General features: G+C 46.1%; 2 protein-coding genes across 6 annotated transcripts in view; both read left to right on the top strand.

Annotated features, from left to right (window-relative positions):
* PDE9A (phosphodiesterase 9A) overlaps nt 1-10,175 on the top strand; it is a 30,419-nt gene extending 20,244 nt beyond the window's left edge. For 2 of the 5 annotated variants that reach the window (XM_076074711.1, XM_032975759.2), the window contains 10 exons: nt 757-835; nt 3,729-3,803; nt 4,529-4,615; nt 4,816-4,920; nt 5,197-5,279; nt 6,233-6,389; nt 6,840-6,953; nt 7,077-7,181; nt 7,455-7,583; nt 8,207-10,175. In XM_076074711.1, coding sequence (XP_075930826.1) covers nt 757-835; nt 3,729-3,803; nt 4,529-4,615; nt 4,816-4,920; nt 5,197-5,279; nt 6,233-6,389; nt 6,840-6,953; nt 7,077-7,181; nt 7,455-7,583; nt 8,207-8,347 — 1,075 coding nt within the window. In that variant the 3' untranslated portion in view covers nt 8,348-10,175. The remainder of the gene's footprint in view (nt 1-756; nt 836-3,728; nt 3,804-4,528; nt 4,616-4,815; nt 4,921-5,196; nt 5,280-6,232; nt 6,390-6,839; nt 6,954-7,076; nt 7,182-7,454; nt 7,584-8,206) is intronic. The other 3 variants (XM_076074707.1, XM_032975776.2, XM_032975767.2) reach the window with 2 other exon arrangements.
* Nucleotides 10,176-12,319: 2,144 nt separating this feature from the next.
* On the top strand, nt 12,320-18,787 carry RPS3A (ribosomal protein S3A). The gene is made up of 6 exons (XM_032975791.1): nt 12,320-12,474; nt 14,760-14,863; nt 15,979-16,166; nt 16,519-16,727; nt 17,338-17,447; nt 18,493-18,787. Exons 1-6 carry the CDS (start codon nt 12,413-12,415, stop codon nt 18,642-18,644), a joined length of 825 nt encoding a protein of 274 aa, XP_032831682.1. The 5' UTR covers nt 12,320-12,412; the 3' UTR covers nt 18,645-18,787.
* Nucleotides 18,788-21,787: the final 3,000 nt, after the last annotated feature.

The raw sequence follows: 21,787 nt of genomic DNA on the forward strand, positions 1-21,787 counted from the left end.
GTGTGTGCATGCATTCAAGTGATAAACATCTGTATCCGCACACACTCACACACATAAACTCATCCACACACGGATGCATGCCCAAGATGCATTCATCCAATCACACTCTCATCCCTGACACTCAGCTGCACACAAACACAGCGCTCACCTACACATACACACCGTCTCTCATACATGCACCCTTCTATTCCACCAACACAATCCTACACACTCTCACACTCACAAGCAGCTTCTGTGTTACACATCCATGCTCAAGACACGCACACACTCACACACACGACATCACCCCGACTCATCTACATATACACATGCACACACCCTTTGTTTTACACACATGCTCATACATGCAAACACACACTCTGCCATGTACACTCATGGCATACACACCTCTCACACACACACACACCCTCTCTCTTACACACCCATGCTCATGCGTGCACACACATACTCTCTCGCACAAGCTGACACACAAAAACACCCTCTCGCACAGAAACTCATGCGCACACATGCACATACTCACAAAAACACCAATACGCACACACAAATATTTCTCACACACGGCATGATTACACATTTACACGCACGCACGCCATTTCTCATACTTACACACCCCTTCACTTACACGCTCACACATGCACACTAACACTCTTTCTCTCTCTCACACACACACACACCCTTTCTTATACGCACATGTTTATACATGCACACACACACTCTCACACCAACTCGCACATACTGACACACACTCACCCCTAGGTCTAACCCCACGCTGACCATGGCTTGCTTGGATTACAAACCTAGAACTCCGAGGAGAGATGTGCCTGCCTACCCCAAGGTGAGCTCCTCACTCACCCCTGTGCTGTGCACAGCCAGTCTGGGGCTTGGAGGCAGGGTTAACGCATCACCATCAAGATGGGCAGTCGTGGTGTGTGTTAGATAACCTGCCGTGCAGGTTCCTGGACAAGGGGGTAGTGCATCAAGTAGGCTAAGAACAGGCAGTTCAGTGCAAAGTATTACATTTCACACCTCATGTGTGGGGTTTCATGATACTGGACAACGAAATGTATCCACTCACGTAAAGAAATTGGATTAACACCCCAGTGAGGCTTCTTATAATGTTTGTATTTGGGGTATTTAAATAAGTAAATAGACAAAAAGTTGCTTCTGTTAGCATCAGCATGACAGAATTGCTGCATGCAGTCATCCTCTGCTGAGATCTGCCCCAGAATCCCGCATGCTTCCTAATGCCAGCAGCAGCACGTCATCATTTTCATCTTCCTCAGGTCATAACAGCACCACTGCTTTCACGGCCTCGTCACTGTCAACCCACCTTGAACGTAGAGCTTCTTTCAGACATCCACACAGATGGGATTCTGGGTTGTTTCCCGGATATTTTAGGACATCCCATCCAAGCTTTTCCAACAAATTCCATCGTTGCATGTGCAGAGTACTGATGTGCATTGTTGCAATGAAACGCCGCTCTCTCAACTGTCTTCAGCATTTGCGACCAATGTCAATCTTCAGTTTATCATCCGATAAGTGACGGTAAGAAGCTCTGGTAATAGTTTGTCATTCGCCCTGAACGGCAACTGTTAATTATCAGACCCTGCATGTCTTAAAGAGCTTTCATTACCATTCATACAGGTTTGGACTTGCATTCAGTGCTCCTGTGTTCTCTATCCCACTTATAATTATGGCTCCATGTTTCATCAGTGGTGATGATGTAAGGCGCATGCATTTCCTTGCTGTGAAAACGTGGCCGATGTGGTACGACGAACAGAGTTCCAATCTGATTCACAGGTTATCCGTTATCAGCCATACACTTTTTTGAAAGTAGAATTGCTATCGGTTATCGGATGTACTGTTCTCACACGTATCCCCATGACTGGTGATTTTGCACCTCGTTCTTACTCACTTGTCACCGAACCTCGCAAAGTGAGCAACGCCGGCTTGCCACTTAGTTGTCATGGCTATTATGCTTGTGTCCTGACTGCAGCCATTCCGCATAGTGTGAATTATGCCTCCATTCCTTTAGTCACCATATTTCAGGGTTTTTTTTTTATAATTTCTTATACAGAGGACAAAAACTGGTTGTTAACAGCTCGCTACTCTTCAAATTTTGTAGCAGTGCCATATTTGATCACATCATCATCTGCACATATAGTGGACTGATCTGTAAAGAATTCACACAAGTCAGAGTCATGCTCTATGAACTATTTCAAACAAACTCGACACAAAATAGTTGACACTATGCGCAATTGCTCTTATTCACAGCACATATGCGAGAGGTAGAGAATGTTTTTGTTTTAACCTTCCGATTGTGAGTCAAGTGAGCATCGGCCACAGTGCCACTTGGCCAAATGCTCTGCAGGATTAAATAATGTGTTGTTCTGCTCGTACAACACAGCTGAGAGTTACCCTAAATGCTACCTTGTGAAATCATTTGACATGAGCAATATCTTCAGATAGTTGCTTGCTAGTGTTGTGCATGATTGCTTTTGGAATTGCATAAGCCCCTTGTGTAGGCCCTGTGCCTTTTTTTATTTGGTGAAAAAGTAGATGCTTGGTTTTTGTCAAAGCCTGCCTCCAACAATTGTTTTATTTTTGCATCATTTGAAAAAGTTACATGATTATATTTTGCGTCGTTTGTGTTTATATTCAGTTAATTCCAAGGATTTTCCGTTTTGTTTCAAAATCCCTGACTGGTTCCTCTAATGTCATTGAAATGTATCGCCATAAAGCATGGCATCGGTACAATGATTTGTGTTTTTAATACCAGGGATATTGAAAGACAGCCGTCTTTCACTCTGAATTAAGCAAGCTACCTCTTATAGTGCGTGCTCCACATAACTGCAAAAGGACAAGGATTGAGACCCAGCCTAGAAGACACAGGCAGAGCTGTTATGATGCAAAATCTCTTACCATCACTAAATAAATTTACTTTTAAGTGAACGTCTTTCACTTTATTGGACAAAATGTCAATAGTAGCTCAAACCCTGTGGTCACTGCAACACAAAATATGCAATAGAATCATTCGGAGATTGCTTTAGTAAATATAGTACAGTTGTTGAGGTGGCTGCCTGTCTCAGAGGTCAGAGCTCTGAGCTGGCACCAGTAAGATGCTCCCTTCACATGCAGGTTTCAGCCACCCATGATTAAAGCGGGTTCAAAAGTGAAGCGAGCTGATGGTCTAAAGCCTGGTCAGTGGTCACCATTGATTGAAAACAAATAACACCATATTGCATTTTTTTTGCAATTCATTTGCCGAATTTCCACTCCTGGGAATTAATATAATGGTTGGACTGCGATGCCATAGCAGTCATTGTGTGAATAGTGTGCCCCCTGGAGTGTGAATTTAAAAAGATCACTGGAACGGGTCTCGGAAGTAGATGTGTGATTCTCTAACACACTGCATTGCACTATTCTGTGTAACTCCTGAAAGGACAATCCGTCTCATGACATCACATCGATAGCACAATTCCTATAAGACTTGCAAAATACATTTTTATTGGGCTGCTGTAAACGAGTTGAAGTTTTTAGATGAGCTCATAGTCCTATTCACCTACAATTTTAAGGGATGGCACAGCTGCTGATGGAAAAGCAATTGGGGGTGGGAAAGGTGTGGTTCATGCATGTAAAGAGTGAAAGGCGTTTGACGAAGAAGCCTAGAACGGATAAAGGGAGTTTCTATGTCCACCTTCCCTCCCTTCTCCTCCGCACCCCCTCAGTACATGCTGTCGCAGGAGACCATTCATGCACTCAAGCAGCCAACATTCGACGTGTGGCAATGGGAGCATAACGAGGTACATCCCTTCTCGTCGTCGCTTTTGCAAATGAGTAAATGCAGTTTCAAGTGTTTGTTTCATCTGCTATTTAAATAAAGGATACATTCAATCCATTAAATTGACGTTGCTCGGTAATTAACAGAAGAAGTGGGAAAGTCGGTCCATTAAGGGCACCGCAATTCTGTTTAGGCAGTTACAGCAACATGCTCGTGTCCAAGTGCACGTGCACCGATCGCACTGGGGAAATGGCAGAACTGTAATTGTAAAAACAATACAAAATGAGTCTTTGAAAGTATTCCATTACCAATCTTGCCCAAAAACTCTAAATGTATGGCTTGTGACATTGGTGAGGTGTGTGATTAAGGGTAATCTTACATTCAGAGCTATAAACCCCATCAATAAAATCGCTAAGTAGGAGATAGAGCCGTGGAATCAACGAGTGACTAGAAACTCGATAAGGGGATTTGATGAATTTTCGACCTGGTAAAATCAAATTAATTGGGGACGGTGGTTGACAGAGAATTTGAGGGGGTGGCAGGGGAAGGGAGAGAAGCTCAAAAGAAGTAACATTTCCGAGTTTCACAGATGTCCTGTTGGACGTCTGTGAAAAATAGCTTCATAGCTCATTGGATTCCTCCAGTCTAAAGATTCTGATGTATGCGAGGTTTAATCATGTTTATGACAGTGATGATAAACATGTCGATGATATTGTTGATGGCATTGACGATTATCCTTCCTTGCAGATGCTGAGCTGCCTGGAGCACATGTTCCATGACCTGGGCCTCGTTTCTGAGTTCAACATCAACCCCATCACCCTCAAGCGATGGCTGGTGAGAGGCAGCGATAGCGTCCAATGGCTTGTGTCTGAGACGGGAGGGATGCAGTGCTGTCTGCTCCTTGTTCCATTCGCTCCGTGTGTCCTCTGGGTTAGTGAAGGGGACATCACTGTGTCGCTCCTCTCAAAGCTCGTGAACTTGTGATGCACGTGTGTGTGTGTGGCTATACGGGGATATGTCTGTGTGGGGCACAGCTTGCAGTGCAAGAGAACTACCGGAACAACCCCTTCCACAACTTCCGCCACTGCTTCTGTGTCACTCAAATGATGTACGGCGTCATCCACCATTGCAACCTGCAGGTGAGGCTGCTGATGATCTGAGCACATGTCCTAGTGCTGCACGTGCCCGTGGTAATTCTGGTGGCGGTAATGATGGTGATCACCGAGGTCAAGCTTGTGATGGTCATTGATGATGATAGTGATGGTAATGCTGACAGTGGGGTAGTAATAATGACGGTTGGTGAAGAAAGTGGTGATGATAATAATATTGATGAATGTGTTCATGATGTTATAATGATGTTCACAATGTTGATGATGATGGTGATGTCTTTGTTGGTGATGATGGTGATAATGTAGGAAATCTTCACTGCGATGGATTTAGGGATCCTCATGATTGCGGCCGCATGTCACGACCTGGACCACCCTGGATACAACAACGCGTGCGTATGCACATACCTCTTATACACGTGCACACGTTCACTTGTACACACCATTTCACATATGCATGTACATTACACATTTCATATTCACATGTGTACACGCGTTGTACACATCTCATATGTGCATGTACACAAAAGGCAAAGCCATCAGCAGCAGTGTGGTTGCTGTGAGGATGCAGGCCCTCGCCATAGGAATGTGTAATGTTCACCACTAACTCGGGGCCACACATGGAGATGGGCTCCAGGGTCTCCCAGCACCCGTTGTGGGACCTTTTGTGGCCACAGTGGTATTTCCTACCACCGGCCAGTGCACACCTATTTATCATACACACGCGTGTGTTGGTGTGCGTGTGTATAACAAATCGCAGGCTGATTGCTCGGCTATGGGAGTGGGCAGGGTTTATCTCGTGATGCAAAAGCGGTGGGGCACCTGCTGCTTTGATCCACCTCTAAGCCACGATTAACTAGCACATGGGTGTGGGCATGTGCCCCACCCTCGTCGTGGGCTGGCAGTCCTGTCGAACGCACTCACAAAAAAACCCTGGCTTTCGGTGGTCATGGACCGTGGTATTAAGACAACTAACACCCTCCTACTGAGTTTCGGTTCTCGAGAGCTCAATGTGGAATGATGAACATGTTTCAGTCTATCAACGGTGGTGTGATGCCAATTAAAACAAATACTTTTCAAATTAACAGAGTGTGATAATAATTTCTAAATATAATTCAACCATTTGTCAAACTGAGTAACATCCAACCCATTACTTGATTCATACTTTTGCCTGCTCTCCCGGGCAGGTTAAGCCCTTTCAAACACCAAACTCGCGTTTTGGAAAATAGATTTTGTTCAGATTTTTAGGGTATAGTTCAGTCTTTGTTTGCGAGTTGTAATCAGAAAGACAAACATCTTTCACTCAGTAGATTGCGGTATGATGTGCATTTGCATACATGCCCAGGTACCAGGTGAACGCCCGCACAGAGCTGGCCGTGCGCTATAACGACGTCTCGCCGCTTGAAAACCACCACGCGGCCGTGGCCTTCCACATTCTGTCCACGCCCGAGACCAACATCCTCTCTGGTGTCACGCACCATGCCTTTACACATATCCGCCAGGTGGGTCCACCAGCACGCCTTTATTCAACCCACTGGGGCCTTGCACACGATTCTTCATTCAATCCATTGGGGGATTGCATATGGTCCTTTCTTTAACCTTCTTGGGTTGCCATCCTCCTATGGAGATCCATTGTCTCTGCTACGAGACCTGAGTGTAATGAAGGCATTAAGAGGTCACAGAACAGACCAAGGAGCTTTGCGCCAAGTAGTGAATGTGCTGTGATGAGAGGACATGGGGTAAAGAGCCAGATTGTTTTAATTGCCAGATTTAATTGTCAGATTAAAATAGAATCCACAGTCGGGACTTTAATCCAGGTCATGCATCTGAAGTGAAGACTCACCCTCTCTCTAGGCTTCTCAGTGGGATGTATTTGCCTGTTGTGACTCTGTGTGATCCCGTGCAACCCCGTGTACCCCATGTAACTCTGTGCGACCCCGTATTGCCGGCAGGGAGTGATTGAGCTGATTCTGTCCACGGACATGGCACGACATGGGGAGATCCTCGCCTCCTTCAGGGAATACCTCAAGGACTTCGACTTCGGCAACCCGGAACACATGAAAGTCGTGAGGCAGCTCACTCGTTCATTCATGTAGTCATTCATTAACTTGCAGACAATATTTGCCACAACAGTCTGTTAAAGGCTATACAAGGAACGTTTGTCTTTTTGTGTGCACGTGTGAGAGCAGCTGAAGATGATGCTCATTAAGTGCTGTGACATCTCTAACGAGGTTCGGCCCATGGAGGTTTCTGAGCCATGGCTTGACTGCCTCCTGGAGGAGTACTTCATGCAGGTACACATCATCACAATCGTCATCAGCGTTATCAACATTATTGTGTCATCATCGCTGCCATCGTTGTCATCATCACTATCACCATTATAAAGGTGTTAATGGTGGTCGTGTTATTGTTGATGATAGCTATGATGTTGATGGTGGTAAACATGGTAGTGTTGATGGTAAATATGATTGTGGAAATGGTATTGATGGTGATGGTAAGGGCAGCAAAGACAGTAGCGATTGTAATGATATTGGTGACAGTGATGGTGGTGGTGATGGTGTGAACAGAGTGACCGTGAGAAGCAGGAGGGCCTCCCGTTCGCCGCGTTCATGGACCGCGACACGGTCACCAAGCCGTCGGCCCAGATCGGCTTCCTGTCATTTGTCCTCATTCCCTTGTTCGAAGCTGTGAGCCAGGTGCCTTGCATAATGAATGCCCTCCAAAGATCATTGTCATCAACTTCACAATCATCATCACCATTCACCATCAGCAGCACTGTAACCAGTAGAATCAGTGTAAGCAAAATCATTGCCAACTTCATCAACATTACTACCATTATCCACCATCGTCACCATAGAAAGTAGTAGAAACAGCATCATCATCAATAACAATCCACTACTGGATAAAGGCCTCCCCACAGTCACTATCATTGTCTTGTCACTTCATCTCTGCGGTGGACATCCTCCTTGTAGACTCCCTACCACTATCCACATCTTGCCTCAATACCTACCATTTTTCCTCTGCCTGTAACTGCCTCTCTGTAAAATAAATATGCTCACTTTTCTTTCTGTAAAGCACATTGAGATGTGATCAATTTTAAACAATACTTAAATTCAAATTGTGGTGAATAGAGTTTTTTAGTTTCCTAAAAAAATCTACATTTTTATCGCTTCCAAATAAATCACATTCCTTTCTTATTTGTTCTAATCCACCCCACAGTGCCAGCCTCCACACTAGTAAGGCGGTTCCTTGTACATCACCAGCACGGCCATTCATCCCGTGTTGATCTGTGCGTGTCCATGTGTGCCTACGCGTGCAGCTCTTCCCACAGATGGAAGAGACAATGGTGCATCCTCTGCGCGAGTCCCGTGATCACTATCAGGAGCTCAGCGTCCTCCAGGAGACCCTGAGCAAGAAGAAGTCAGCGGACAAGGTCCCCGAAGGGGATGATGCCAAGTGAGGGGCTCATAATGGCCACGTCCGAACAATGAGCCCTCACCTCTGATCTCAGGATATGGGGCTAATTGTGTATGTTACCTCGTTTCCATCACTAATGTGAACCTGGCTGTGCTGGCCCAGACACAGCACCAGGGCCTGGGTCCATGCCCCCATGCTTCATGAGCCATGAGGTTCCTTGGGCTTGCCCCCTCCCCTATGTCCCAACCAACTCCTCCACCTCTGCACAGAGCATGCAGTTTAAAATTGTCCCCCAGTGATTTAAGACTTTTCACCATTTGGCGTTGTAATTCCATTCAAGAATCGACAGCATGACCAATTCCAGCATCAGTCTGGCTATAAGCATAGACAAAGGGTTGCTAAGAGAACCAGGGGGCTCAATTTCCATGGGATCAGTTCGGCCAGGTTGGACTGCCATGGGAACACAGGCTAGTGGGCCCAGCCCAGTGCATGCACAGACCCAACACAGTTCCCACTGGCCGTGGAAATGAGGCATCCATCGTGGGGTTTCTAATGTCTGCGTTGAGGAACTCATGCAGCACTGCCATGGACCTGAGTTCAATATTTGTGACTGGGTGTCTTTCCTAACGAGACTCTTAATAATCACCGTTGGGCACTGAGCCAGAAATATCTGAGAGCCTTGGCTCAAGCTCCAAGTCACCCCTCATGGTAAATGCATATTTATGCACATGGAGAGCCCCATTTATACTTGGCCACCTAAGGCTGCACAGCAATTTTACTCTGCCCTGATGTTTTTATTATATTCAGCTGTGATGACGAAAATGAAAACGTGCACGATCATACTGTGCGCGTGGGCTACACCAGGGTGGTAATTATGGACAGGTTTGTTTTATTCTGAACAAGCTTGATTAGAACCACTGTTAACAGGAAAGTACCACTCAGTACCTGTGCAAGGCTGTGTGTGCTACACGAGGGGGATTTGAGGGTAATCATTGGCAGGCTTCATAAACACATTTGTTCAGAGTGACTGGCAACTTGTAAGAGAATGGCAAAGAGTGATAATTTCCTTAAACCAATATGAAATGGTGTGGAAAATAATATTGAAGATTGATGGTGACAATTACTCTAAAATTACCCTCGTCTATGTACAAATCCATTAAACTCTCTTCCAATTGAAAGCACTTTCAGTGGCTGTGTAAAAAGGCATTGGTAACCATTATTCATTTAAATTAAGTATCTTTTTACCAAATGGGAGCCTTTTAATATTGACGTTGTGGGGTAGGTTTTTTTTAAACTACCCATGTACGTGCTTGTAAATGTCCGTGACTTTGGATCATTGTGAATAATGGAGTTGATGCATACATGTAAACACATGCATATTCATATGCACCAACATTTACACACGTACAGCGCTTGCATCCACCGACGTGTGTACGCATTGACAGACACGTCAAGAAAGAAGCATTCAAATATCCTTTCATACATACACATGCATTAATAGTTGTATCCACAGCAAATCAATAAATAGGTGTTGGGGAGAGGTGGAAATCTAGCTTCTGATTTAGTCTTCACTCAGCAGAAGTCGGGGACTGCCCACACTCCCAACAACATTGGACAGGCAAGAACCACTTAATTATAAATATTTTGCATATTCCACCACGAACTCTCCTCCCACGAACCACCAAATTAACCAACACGAGCTAACTAACCCCAACCTATCACCACCCAGCTCCCACCAAGCTCACACGAACTCCCACTAATCAACTAACTCGACTAACACAACCACCTTGAGCATCAACCTCCATGCCTCACCGGCCTCGCTCGTCCCAGCACCCCCCCCCCCGTGCCCCCCTCACCCCCTTCAGTGTCACCCCCCCCCCAGTCCCCACCCCTCACCCCCTTCTGTGTCACCCCCCTCACCCCCTTCTGTGTCACCCCCCCCCCAGTCCCCCCTCACCCCCTTCAGTGTCACCCCCCCTAGTCCCCCCCCTCAACCCCTTCAGTGTCACCCCCCCAGTCCCCCCCTCACCCCCCCCAGTCCCCCCCTTCAGTGCCCCCCTCACCCCCCTCACCCCCCCCCCCAGTCCCCACACCTCACCCCCTTCAGTGTCACCCCCCCTAGTCCCCCCCCTCAACCCCTTCAGTGTCACCCCCCCAGTTCCCCCCTCACCCCCCCCCAGTCCCCCCCTTCAGTGCCCCCCTCACCCCCCTCACCCCCCCCCCCGTGCCCTCACTCCCTTCAGCACCCCCCTCCCCCAGTCCCCCCCCCACCCCCTTCAGTGTCACCCCCCCCTAGTCCCCCCCCAGCCCCCCCCCTCACCCCCTTCAGTGCCCCCCATCCCCTCTACAAGTTTAAGGGAGGGGGGGGGGGGTGTGCCTGCAGTCTCCATGGCAACCCAGCCCGCGGCACGTGGTGGGTGGGTGGGGGTGATGACGCTGGTGGCCGTCCAGGGCCTTGGCACCGCAACTGAGCACCCCACTGCGATGTGCACCTCAGCCTCATCACGAGCTGTCATGCAGACTGATGCAAGGCTGCTGGGATACTTACATCGCCACACGACTTGATGACATACTTAACAGAGAGTGTGCATCTCGCGAGCGTGTGAAATTCATGTCTACGGAATAAACTCGCGGGGTCTGGACATTATTTAAGTCGAGCTAACCTTTGTGTAACCACGAAAAGCATGTTAGACGTTTATTTATTTGTGATCGAGACCCCCAATATGTTTACACCCCTCAAATACAGGCTAGAGTATAGATGTCGTAGAGTCTTTCGGCAGCAAATGTTCAATTACTCGAAAAATCCCCTTCAGGGTGCATCAGACACTCACAAACACGTGGGGTGCGATTTACCCAATGATGTATAATACATGACAAAATATTAATTACACGTAACGCAATGTGTACAGTAATGATACGTGCAAACATGTTGACGCGATTTTGCGCAGTGAAAGCATTTCACGATGGACAAGTGAGCTCCTTTTATTGACAATAAACAGCAAAGTGATATACCACAAGTAATCGTGCGTGCCTCTCCATTGACTCAAACATGGGGAAAAAAATAAGAATCGCGTTTACCCTTTCAGGAATTAAAGCAGGTGTTAAGATGTTCAAACACCAAATATACATCTTTTGCAAGGAGCTACGTCTGCATAACGGAGACACGACCCTACTGAAGACGAGTTGAGGCTCCGCGATTATTTCAAGATTCAACGTAATGAAAGCAAGGACCATTGCCCGAAACGTCGCCTATTATATATTTTTCCCCTTTCTTAGGCCACCGTGGTATTGACGAACTTGTTCAAATGTTCGTAGGAATAATATTTCACACCCGATTCGTTGAGTAGCGGTTCGGAGTTCGCGATTTCAATTGAGACTCTATCCTTGAATTCGTTGGCCTACCCTCACCTCCAATTACCTCGCTAGAGGGCCCCGACTCCTTGCAGCTCTCGAAGCGCGATACAACAACAACACCAGCGGCTACCATTCTCCACTCAGTAGCGGTGACTGCCACCACGACGCTTGTGCCAGGCTAGGTGCACTTTGAGGTCACGCGCGTGTAAAGCGTCGAAAGCTCGGTGCATCCCCCAGGTGCACGATGCCGCGTGTCCCGTGTACAATTGCGATTCTAATCGAGGAATCGTTACTCCTCTAACCGTATTGATTACACCAAATAATCGACACATTCGTCAATTGCACTGGCTTGAAAAAACTATATATAATGGGCGACGTTTCGGGCAAGCGGGCCTTCTTCACACCGTACTTTACAGTAGCAGCACTGACGGTACATTGCCCCCTGTATCGTGTTGTACAGTACCTTCCCCTTACAACGGTGGCGCTCAAAACGGCACTGTACAGTACCTCCCCCCCATACAAAGATGGTGCCCAGTACTGTATTATACAGTTACTTCCTCCCCTTAGAAAGATGGCGCTCTGTACTGTACTACACAGTACCTCCTCCCCTTGCAAAGATGGCGCCCTCTCGAGCAGTCGCCACTGCTCAGTGACGTCACATCCAGCCCAGCCCCCCTCCCGCCCGCCTCTACCCTACCCACAAGGCCGCGCGCGCTACCCGCGACCTCCCTTTCCGGTTCTCAAGCGCGACGCGATGGCGGTCGGCAAGAACAAGCGTCTGACCAAGGGTGGCAAGAAGGGCGCCAAGAAGAAGATGTAAGTGCCTCATAACGCGGTGGACACGGCGGCGGGGATCCCTTCCGAGCGCCGCGCCGCTCCGTTGGCCGCCGCGGTTTCGGATGGAGGCGATGCGAGGTGGATTGCGGGGGATAGGCCGCAGGGTCCCGGCCTTGCCTCGGTGCAGGATTGAACGAGGGAAGGTGGGGGGGCGAAGGCAATGCGCCCCCCCCCCTCCACCAGTGCTCGTCTGCTCTCGGCCGATGGTTAATATAAATGAAGTGAAAAATGTCACGTTAATATTGACACATGATATGGTGACGTTGCTATGGCTGTGTGTGTTATGGTTGTTGGGTGAGTCGGGTGTGCACTGGGCCCTAATTTAAACTTGAGTGCTTCATTTACTTGTTTTGGATTAACTTTAATAAAATTATAACTCGGTGCAATGAAGTAGGTAATGAATTATGTTGAGGTCCTCGTGAGTTGTATGCAGTGAAAAGGGTGATTGCGTGTTTTGTTAATTTAGTTAACTACATCTTGCTTTCGAGTGCATTGTATTAAGTCGTAAATTACACCGCACGTGTGAAGGGTTTTCAACTATCAGTGGTCTGCGTTTGGAAGTTAGGCGATGAGATTGCTGTTTGTTTTCGTAAGGTGTAATCGCCGTGAGTTGGGGGCCTCTCGTCCGTGCTGGGGCTGTAGGGGATAATTGCACGTGGCTGTAAGTAAAACTTGTACTGTTAAGAAGTGCAGTGTGCCCCGCGCGGTTGTGCTGTGTTTGAGTGGATTGTGTTAAATCATCGAGTTATACTGGTAGGAACGAAGTTGTAAACCGAGTGTACCAGCCTGCAATAGATTAATGTGTCCGTCCCCTTTCAATACTTTAGAAGTGAAATCTCGTGCTGTTGGGTGTAAAAAAAATTCCAATGTTCCTACCAGCCCACCCTGCAAGGACCTGTTATACTGTATACAGTATATGTAGTGAGCTGCACGTGGGTGATGAAACGAGGTGGTGAGGGACTTGCTAGTAACCGGTGTCTACGTGACTTTACCGAAAGAACCATGAAGATGAATCCCTGCAGTCACGAAAGCTTTAAATCGAAATTTAACCGGTGTCTAGTTCACTGATAATTGGGATCGAATATTTTTAGATAATGTTTTGATTCTTTGACTAATTTACGGGCCCAAATTGTAACGCGATGTAAGTACAATTTCTTTTCAGGTGGTGAAAATGCAGGTCTTGGGAGTCATGAGTAATGTCGATACGATTCGCAATCATAACCTGTGTGCTATACATTGGATTGCACCTTACGGTTTAATGTATTAACGTTGAAGTTACAATTACAGTACTGTATTTAATATCCAGTGGCATTGTGAATGTAATAGATTTAATCGCACGAGTACGAATTGTTTTGACGTGCTGTGGAGGACATCGAACATTTGGCTGAGTACTGCACTTCAAGAGGTGGGCGTGCGTGGAAGCTCACTCTCTGGTCTTTGAAGACCGGCGTTAGTGGGTCACATTCTAGAGAATTACAAACAATGTGGGCTGAGGTGGCAAGGAGATGGTATTGAGACAGTAAATCGATTATTTGTGTCTGCAGACCTTGAAGTGCAGTACTATTCATAATAGAGGTGTTTTGGGTTCGATCGCGTAAATATATAAATGTGTCGTTAAAACCCGCCACCACCCGACACAGCCAACTAGTAAGGGTTGTATTCGTCACTAGTACAGCACACCGGTGTGTTGGAGAGCGAAGCCACAACATGGCGGGTTTTAACGACAGATTTACGCGATCTAACCCAAAAAAACTCTATTATGGATGATATTGGTCGCGAAAGCCTACGGGTTAAACTGCAGTACCATTACTGCGTTTGCATGGGAATTCTCCAGACAGTCTGGATTCTTCATGCACAATAAAGATTGCCTGATGAGGTGCTACTCATCTCGCACCTTCATGCCCCTATAGGCTGTAAGGGAGACGTGTGTGTGTGTACCTCGACCATGTATGTGTACATGTGTGTCACAGTGCGGGGACTGGTTGTTTAGCGGTTGAACGCGCCGAGCAGCAAACTCAAACCCCGTGACCCGAGTTCGATTCCCGCTTAAGGCCAGTGACGATTCTATGAACCAGTCCCGATTCTATGAACCAGTCCCGAGGTGCACCGCCTAAAATGAGCACCTTATGCTACTACTTCGGAGACATAGGCGGCTGGGTGTGGTGCTAACCATCAACTCCTTTGTATGCTGTGCCGGCCTTTATAGGTGTTCGCTCAAAGGACTTGCCCCAGCAGTCTAAAACCGAGTGTATCTTTTGTCGCAGTGTGGACCCCTTTTCCAAGAAGGACTGGTATGATGTGAAGGCACCAGCCATGTTCAACATCCGCAACATGGGCAAGACGCTCGTCACGCGCTCACAGGGCACACGTAAGCAAGATAAACTAATGCACACATGCTCACACATTTTACTTACTGTTATGCAGGCTTGCACATTCGTACGAATAAGCATTCAAATTCAGTTTTAGACTTGTAGTCAGACTTGTACACTCGCTGATGTACGTGCACAAATTGGCTGGCACACCACGGTTTGGGTACACACACATGCACGCTAACATGTTCATGTATACATTCAAAGCAGGCGGTTGAATACGTATTTGTTGGAAATTAACATCTAAATTATTTAACGATTGAAATTTATTACGAATATATTAACATACATGAGATCGTGGAATATCGCGGTGGGTTATGTTCTTGGGAAGTGCCGCAAAAGCCAAAACCGCGATATTCAATACTTGATCCTTGCCTAAATAATGGGGTGAGGTACACAGAAACCAAAAACCACAATTCAAATGCCAAATAAACTAACATCTAAGTGATTGAAATAAACATGTAAAAACCTGATACAAAAAAACATTCCTAGACTAAATCGTATATATACTGAATACATTCTGATAATGATAGTGGGTGTGCATGTATGTTTGTCCACAAGTGGGGAGCGGTAGTGCTACAGTTCGCACTGTGCTAATAACCAGGTGACCCGAGTTCAATTCCCACTTAGACCCAACACCAGTGACGATTATCTGAATCGCTCCTGGATAATGACACGCGAGGTGCGGCCTCAGATGAGTACCTGGTGCAGTGTGTAAACATCGCCACTGGGGAGACAAAGGTGGCCGGGCGTGGTGCTTGCCACCCACCCCCTTCTGTACTGTGCCGGCCTTCATAGTTGCTTGCTAACAGCACTTCCTCCAACAGTCTGTTAATAGACTATACGGGGAGTCTATCTGCAAAATGCTTGCACGGCAAAGCTTGAGGTGCCACTGACTGCCTTGTGTCCCTCGCCTGCCCCACACCACAGTGTCAGTACTTCCGGGTACAGGTACAATATACCCACGAAAGGCCAAAACTAACCGCCACCATAGCTACATTGATATACAAAGAGGTTGCCCCGCGATAGGTGGAGACCGCAAATGATAAATCCGCGATGTTCAAGGGTCTCCTGTATCTAATTGCATTTCTTGCATACACGCCTGCGTGCGCAGGCATCGCGTCGGACGGCCTGAAGGGCCGCGTGTTTGAAGCGAGCCTGGCCGACCTGCAGAACGATGAGGTGGCGTTCCGTAAGTTCAAGCTCATTGTAGAAGACGTGCAGGGAAAGAGCTGCCTCACCAACTTCCATGGCATGGACCTCACGCGCGACAAGCTCTGCTCCATGGTCAAAAAGTGGCAGGTGGGTTCATAAGCATGCACAACTACATGTATAAGTCTGCCTATGGTTAAATTGTGGTTTCAATTGATTCTAACCACTGATTACACTCAAACATATCAAATGTAGCATTTTTCAGCTCTGAGAATTAGAAATTACAACTTTACTTGACAAATGTCTTGAGCAGATTACAGCAGAAAGTAGGGTGTAGTAAAGTCATATTTTCTTTTTGGCTATTCTCATAAAAGTAATGCACTGCGCTGCGAGAGTTTCACACTGACACTTCAAAAGTACGATTGCAATGAAACTGGGAGAGAAAATAAGCAATAATTGTCGCTGTGGGTGACGTCCCTCACTTCACGTGATTTTCCTTCAGACCATGATCGAGGCACACGTGGACGTGAAGACAACGGACGGGTACCTCCTGCGCCTCTTCTGCATCGGCTTCACCAAGAAGCGCTCAAACCAGATCCGCAAGACGGCATACGCGCAGCGGCAGCAGGTGCGCGCCATTCGCCGCAAGATGGTGGAGATAATGACACGCGAGGTGCAGAGCAACGACCTCAAGGAACTGGTCAACAAGCTGTGAGTTTCTCTATTTTGAGCGTACGCGTGATGCACGCACATACCCTTGTGTTTGTGCATCTGTGTACGTGAGCTCGTGTACACACTTGCTCTGTGTACATACTCGTGTACAGACAACCCTTGTATGATCGTACTCTGTCTAGTCACTTGCAGACACACAGCCAAACTCCTTGGCAATCCTGCATGCCTTAATGTTGACCTGGATTTAACGGCTTAAGGGAGACAGGCACTTGCAATGATATTCATTAATCAAAATATATCGCGCACAAATTGACCCTGTGTAGAGCATTCGAAAGCTAGGAAAATAACAAAGAGAAAGGTTTTCAGATTTTGACAGGGCAACGTCTGTCTGCGCTGTGAATTCCAAATTACTGGAGCTGCATAGGAGAACTATAGGATACTGAATTTAATGTGGATTTTGAACAGAACTTTGGTGAAATTTGCATTGACTCTCATCCGCTGGGGAAATGGGGACTGGGATTGTTATTAATGAGGATGATATATGACCAGGTCTCTGTATGGGGGAAAACAAAGTTTGGGATTGTGTGCTCTCAGGTAAGGGAGATAAAGGGGCTTGCTTACAAAGGCTGTTGTGTGGTATCGTTTGCAGGATTCCTGACAGTATTGGCAAGGACATCGAGAAGGCTTGCCAGTCGACCTTCCCCCTGCACGACGTCTACATCTGTAAAGTGAAAACGCTCAAGAAGCCCAAACTTGACTGTGAGTGCCCATGGAGAAAGAGTGATAGCGTGTGTGAGTGGTGATAGACCTGAGCCTGCAATTTCATATGGTAGGGTGAGAGATTTACATGAGTGAAAAAGTATTTCAGCTAAAGGTTCCACAGTGATATTTAAGTGCAAAATTGTGATGAGAGTAATGCGAGTTTTAGGGGTGAAATGAGACATTGATTCATCAATTAAAATCAAATCTTACACGCACACACGGTGGTGCATGTTTATTTTTTCACCATTTTTGCAGCTGGCACCAATGGAACGAACATAATAACTATACAAACCAGGCAGTGAAAACAAGATAAAGATAATCACTTAATTTAGCAAGTATTACACTAACCTGTCAATCATAACCAATCAACTAATTATGAATTAGATAACATGCATGTCTGCCAATAATGGTATGATATCTACTTCAGATCCCTGGAGCAGAAAGTGCTTTTACTCCATCTGAGCTATTAACAACCCATTGATGCTGGAAATAATCTCCAGTGAAACGTCATACCCATTTAAATGTGAGAATACTCTGAAACACACCAGTGTGCTGAAGCAGTAATAAATGTGGCACTTGATTCACACGCCACTTTTATTCATCATTCCAGAAACATTAATAATATTCTGTAGTTTATTGTAGTAATTGCAATATTACAGTACAGTATTTAAAATCATCAGCCATGTTTTATCCACTGCCGAGTGAAGGCTTCCCCACATCATGTCTCACAATCCAGTGATGCAACAATCCATTTAGCTCTGCGTATTGAGCTGGTCTCATCGTTCCATTTCAGTAGTAGTCTTGACCAAGCCCACTTTACAGCATGATGTCTGCAATTTGTGTGTTCTACAATCCTCTTCCTGCCTTGAGTGTAATTCCAAGCATGCACCTGTCTGTGATCCTTTGTGCATTTTTCAGCTTTTGTTCCATTGTATCTGTAAATATCTATTTCTGATCCACATTGAGACTAGTGACACAGGAAGTGTATCTCGTAATGGCCAGGCTGCTGCTGTATTAACTGCGTCGGCGTTTGCTTGTGCAGTGGGAAAGCTGATGGAGCTGCACGGTGAGGGTGCCGCCAGCACGGCCGCAAAGCCTGCGTCAGGCGCTGCGGGCGATGCTGAGGGGACGGCGAGCAGCACCAAGGTGGAGCGCGGGGATGGCTACGAGCCGCCTGTACAGGAAACGGTGTGAGCGCCACCACCGCTCGAGCCTCACCACACCCCCCCACCGCCGCACCAACACCAATGCACACCCTGCCATGCAACACCTCGCGGCTTGTGTGTGAATACAAATTGCGTTGTACAGCGCAAATAAAGATGGAAAGTTCAACTTTATTGTCTGCGTAGGTGTTTGTTTTTGCTGGTCTGCAGTGGGAACGTATAGCTGTATGAAACATGTAATGATGCATTAGACTAATTTAAATTCGTACACCACACCAATCAAAGGGTTGATTATATATGATAACTGGAAATGTTATGCTGTTACATTTTGTCATGGAGTGAACAAGAGTGTCCATGTGGGAGCAAAACATTGAACAAAAGGATAGACCTCAAAATCATGGAATCTGTCCATTTGTAACACGAGGTCAACAATTTGTAAAGATTTCATGTTCTCTGAGTAATTTTTTGTCTGTGTACGCCTATCCTTGTGAAGAGGAATCGGGAGACTGGTTAGGCACTTTATTCTTCAAACCACAGCCACACTCGTTCCTCAAAGCCACCTTGAACGCGCGGTTCACGTCAGTGGCCTTTAACCCTTGACCCCCGTCTAGTGCATTCGCGTGTGTTTGGTGTGCTATGTTGAGTGGAGATTGTGGTGCAAGTGTGTGAGGATGGCTCTGACATCCCCTACACTTGTAATGCTATTAACTGACAAACTGTTGTGTTTACCTTCTTTGGTTCTTTCGGTAAAGTCACGTAGAATGAGAATAAAATAATAAATTGATAAAATAAAATAACACAATAATATTCTCACGACGTTTTAAATCGAAATTTGTTGTGTTTACGTTTCAACAATGTACACCTAAAACAAACAGCCCCCCCCCCTGCCCGATCTAAACTAAGAAATTACAATTTGTAACAATGTAAGCTGATCATAATAACTTTGAGCGCACACATCTGCGCATGTGCGGAATTGTGGTTGCCCCTAGCAATGCAAACTTACTTGCTAAGTGTTAGACTTGGTGGTCATTTTGTTTACAAGAAAAAAATGAAAAAAAAACTCTGCTAAACAAACAGTGGAGGAGCAGCGCTTTCTCAACAGCAAACAGAATGAAGGCACCTCGGCAGCACCGGCTGAAGAAACTACAGCAGCCTGCATCAAGACAAGCCAGAGACCGCACAAATACTGCTGCAGGATGGGCTAGGGAATCACTTTTTTTAGCTCCTGCCGAGGGCTTCTCAACACTTCATGCCTTGCCCATCACCCCAACTTATGTCTTCTTTTTCCCAAATGTGTGTAGTTACGACTATAGTCAGTAAATACTGCTAGTCAGATACTATAGAGTTAGTAGTTAGTGCTATAGTTGGTATATGCTATAAGTAGATACTACTGCAAAGTCAGTTACTGTTATAGTCGGTCGATACTACAGACTTGTGTGTAGGGTGAGGTATATATGCCTACAAAATATTGGGTGGTGGGGGGGTTTTTACAAATTTTGGAAACCTTTTGGAACAACTTTTTACTCCCACTTTCTATAACTTTGATTCAGGCCTTCGGAAAAGCTCGTATAATTTTGTTGACGGACAAATGGACAAACGGAATGCCAGGCTTTTGTAATACCTTAGTATTTGTGTATATGTTATGTTTTCTAAGCGAAGACAATTTTTTAAGTATTTTTTTCCCCCCAGGCAAAGCCAGGGTACTTCCTGCTAGTGGAATATAAAGTCGTAAAGCTTTCATTACTGCAGGAATTAATATTCTTTGGGTCTTTCGGTAAAGTCACGTAGATAGGTTCAAAGAAAACAAAACAACGACGTTTCGATCGCAACACAAGCGGTCGTCATCAGGAAAAGGGGGTTAGCCTCTCAAGGCAAACTTTATAAAGGTTTCAATGGGTGTAGCCTAAGGGATTTAAAACGGTGTCCCCCAGCAGCATGTCGGGCGGTGCTAGCGATGATGGTAGTCGTGGGCAATGCTGGTGGTGGTGGTGGGTTTCCACCAATAAAGGGCTGCCAGGTAATTATTGCACCTCGCTTTCAGCAGCATTGGCGGGGTAGCTAATGTCAATATAAGGGATTAAAAACGGTGTGTAGGGTGGTGCTGCCAGGTAATTATGCTGGTGGCAGTGGAGATTGCTGCTAGAGATGATGGCAGTCGCGGGTCGTGATGGTGCTGGTGGTGGGCTTACACCAATTAAAGGGCTGCCAGGTCGAAAATGGAAACATTGCAGCCAGTTATTACTTAAACTGGTTAATAACGTCCTTCCAGTGATTGCTGAGTTTGTAACCATCTTCTCGGTTGAAATTTTGTCTGTCTATATATGGATGGCTTCATGAACGAATCTTTGTTGATAGCCAGTAGGTTTTCAAAGTACCTTCGTCTTAGAGAAATCAATTTTGTGTGAGCCCACCGCATTAAAACAATGATCAACCACGGCCGAGGTATTGGTCCTACCGTGTTTCAGAATCTGCCTTATGTTCACGAACACGGTCCGAGACGTTGCCTAGTTTCCCCAATGTAACTACTGCCGCAGACACAGCTTAGTTTGTAGATGCTGAGGTATTGCATGTCAGGGATCACATCCTTCACAGATGGGATCAAATCACGAATTTTATGTACTGTGTTAAATCGAACCTGGATCTTGTGTTTGCTCATGATTTTAGAAATCTTTTTGGTGATCCCTGCTATGTATGGCAAGGTGATGGTTTTGATTGGGTCCTCAGATGGTTCTTTCCCAACGGTTGGGGTGATGGCTTTATGGATTGTGTCGTCTGAATATCCATTTATTGCGATCAAAACGTCATAGTTTTTTTGTTGTTTTCTTTGAACATATCTACGTGATTTTACTGAACGACCCAAAGAATATAATATCAAGTCGTAAAGTGTTGCTGCTAGGGATTTACCCAAAGGAAAAACCAGGCAAAAAAGCCATTGCCATCCCTTGTCCTTTGATAATAAAATCCACCCACATGCATATGAGCTGACCAGCTGTCTGGGGATGTGTGTCCTGCCCAAACCTTTTTTTAAAACAATACAACGATGAGAGATGGTGGTTGGGCATGTTGTATGGCCACGTATGCTATGCTTTGGGTGCTAATAGCACTCATGTCAACAACCTGCATGACTATACTGGATGTGTATAATGTAGCTTACCGTGCGAATCGAAGGTGCGA

The sequence above is a fragment of the Petromyzon marinus genome, chromosome 3 (assembly GCF_048934315.1).
Source record: "Petromyzon marinus isolate PM22_M1 ecotype Great Lakes invasive population chromosome 3, UKy_Petmar_22M1.pri1.0, whole genome shotgun sequence".
NCBI lineage: Eukaryota > Metazoa > Chordata > Hyperoartia > Petromyzontiformes > Petromyzontidae > Petromyzon > Petromyzon marinus.

Coding starts and splice junctions, on each gene's coding strand:
- RPS3A (XM_032975791.1), top strand. CDS start 12,413: ATGGCGGTCGGCAAGAACAAGCGTCTGACCAAGGGTGGCAAGAAGGGC. Junction 12,475..14,759: donor AAGGGCGCCAAGAAGAAGAT/GTAAGTGCCTCA, acceptor CTTTTGTCGCAG/TGTGGACCCCTTTTCCAAGA. Junction 14,864..15,978: donor CACGCGCTCACAGGGCACAC/GTAAGCAAGATA, acceptor CTGCGTGCGCAG/GCATCGCGTCGGACGGCCTG.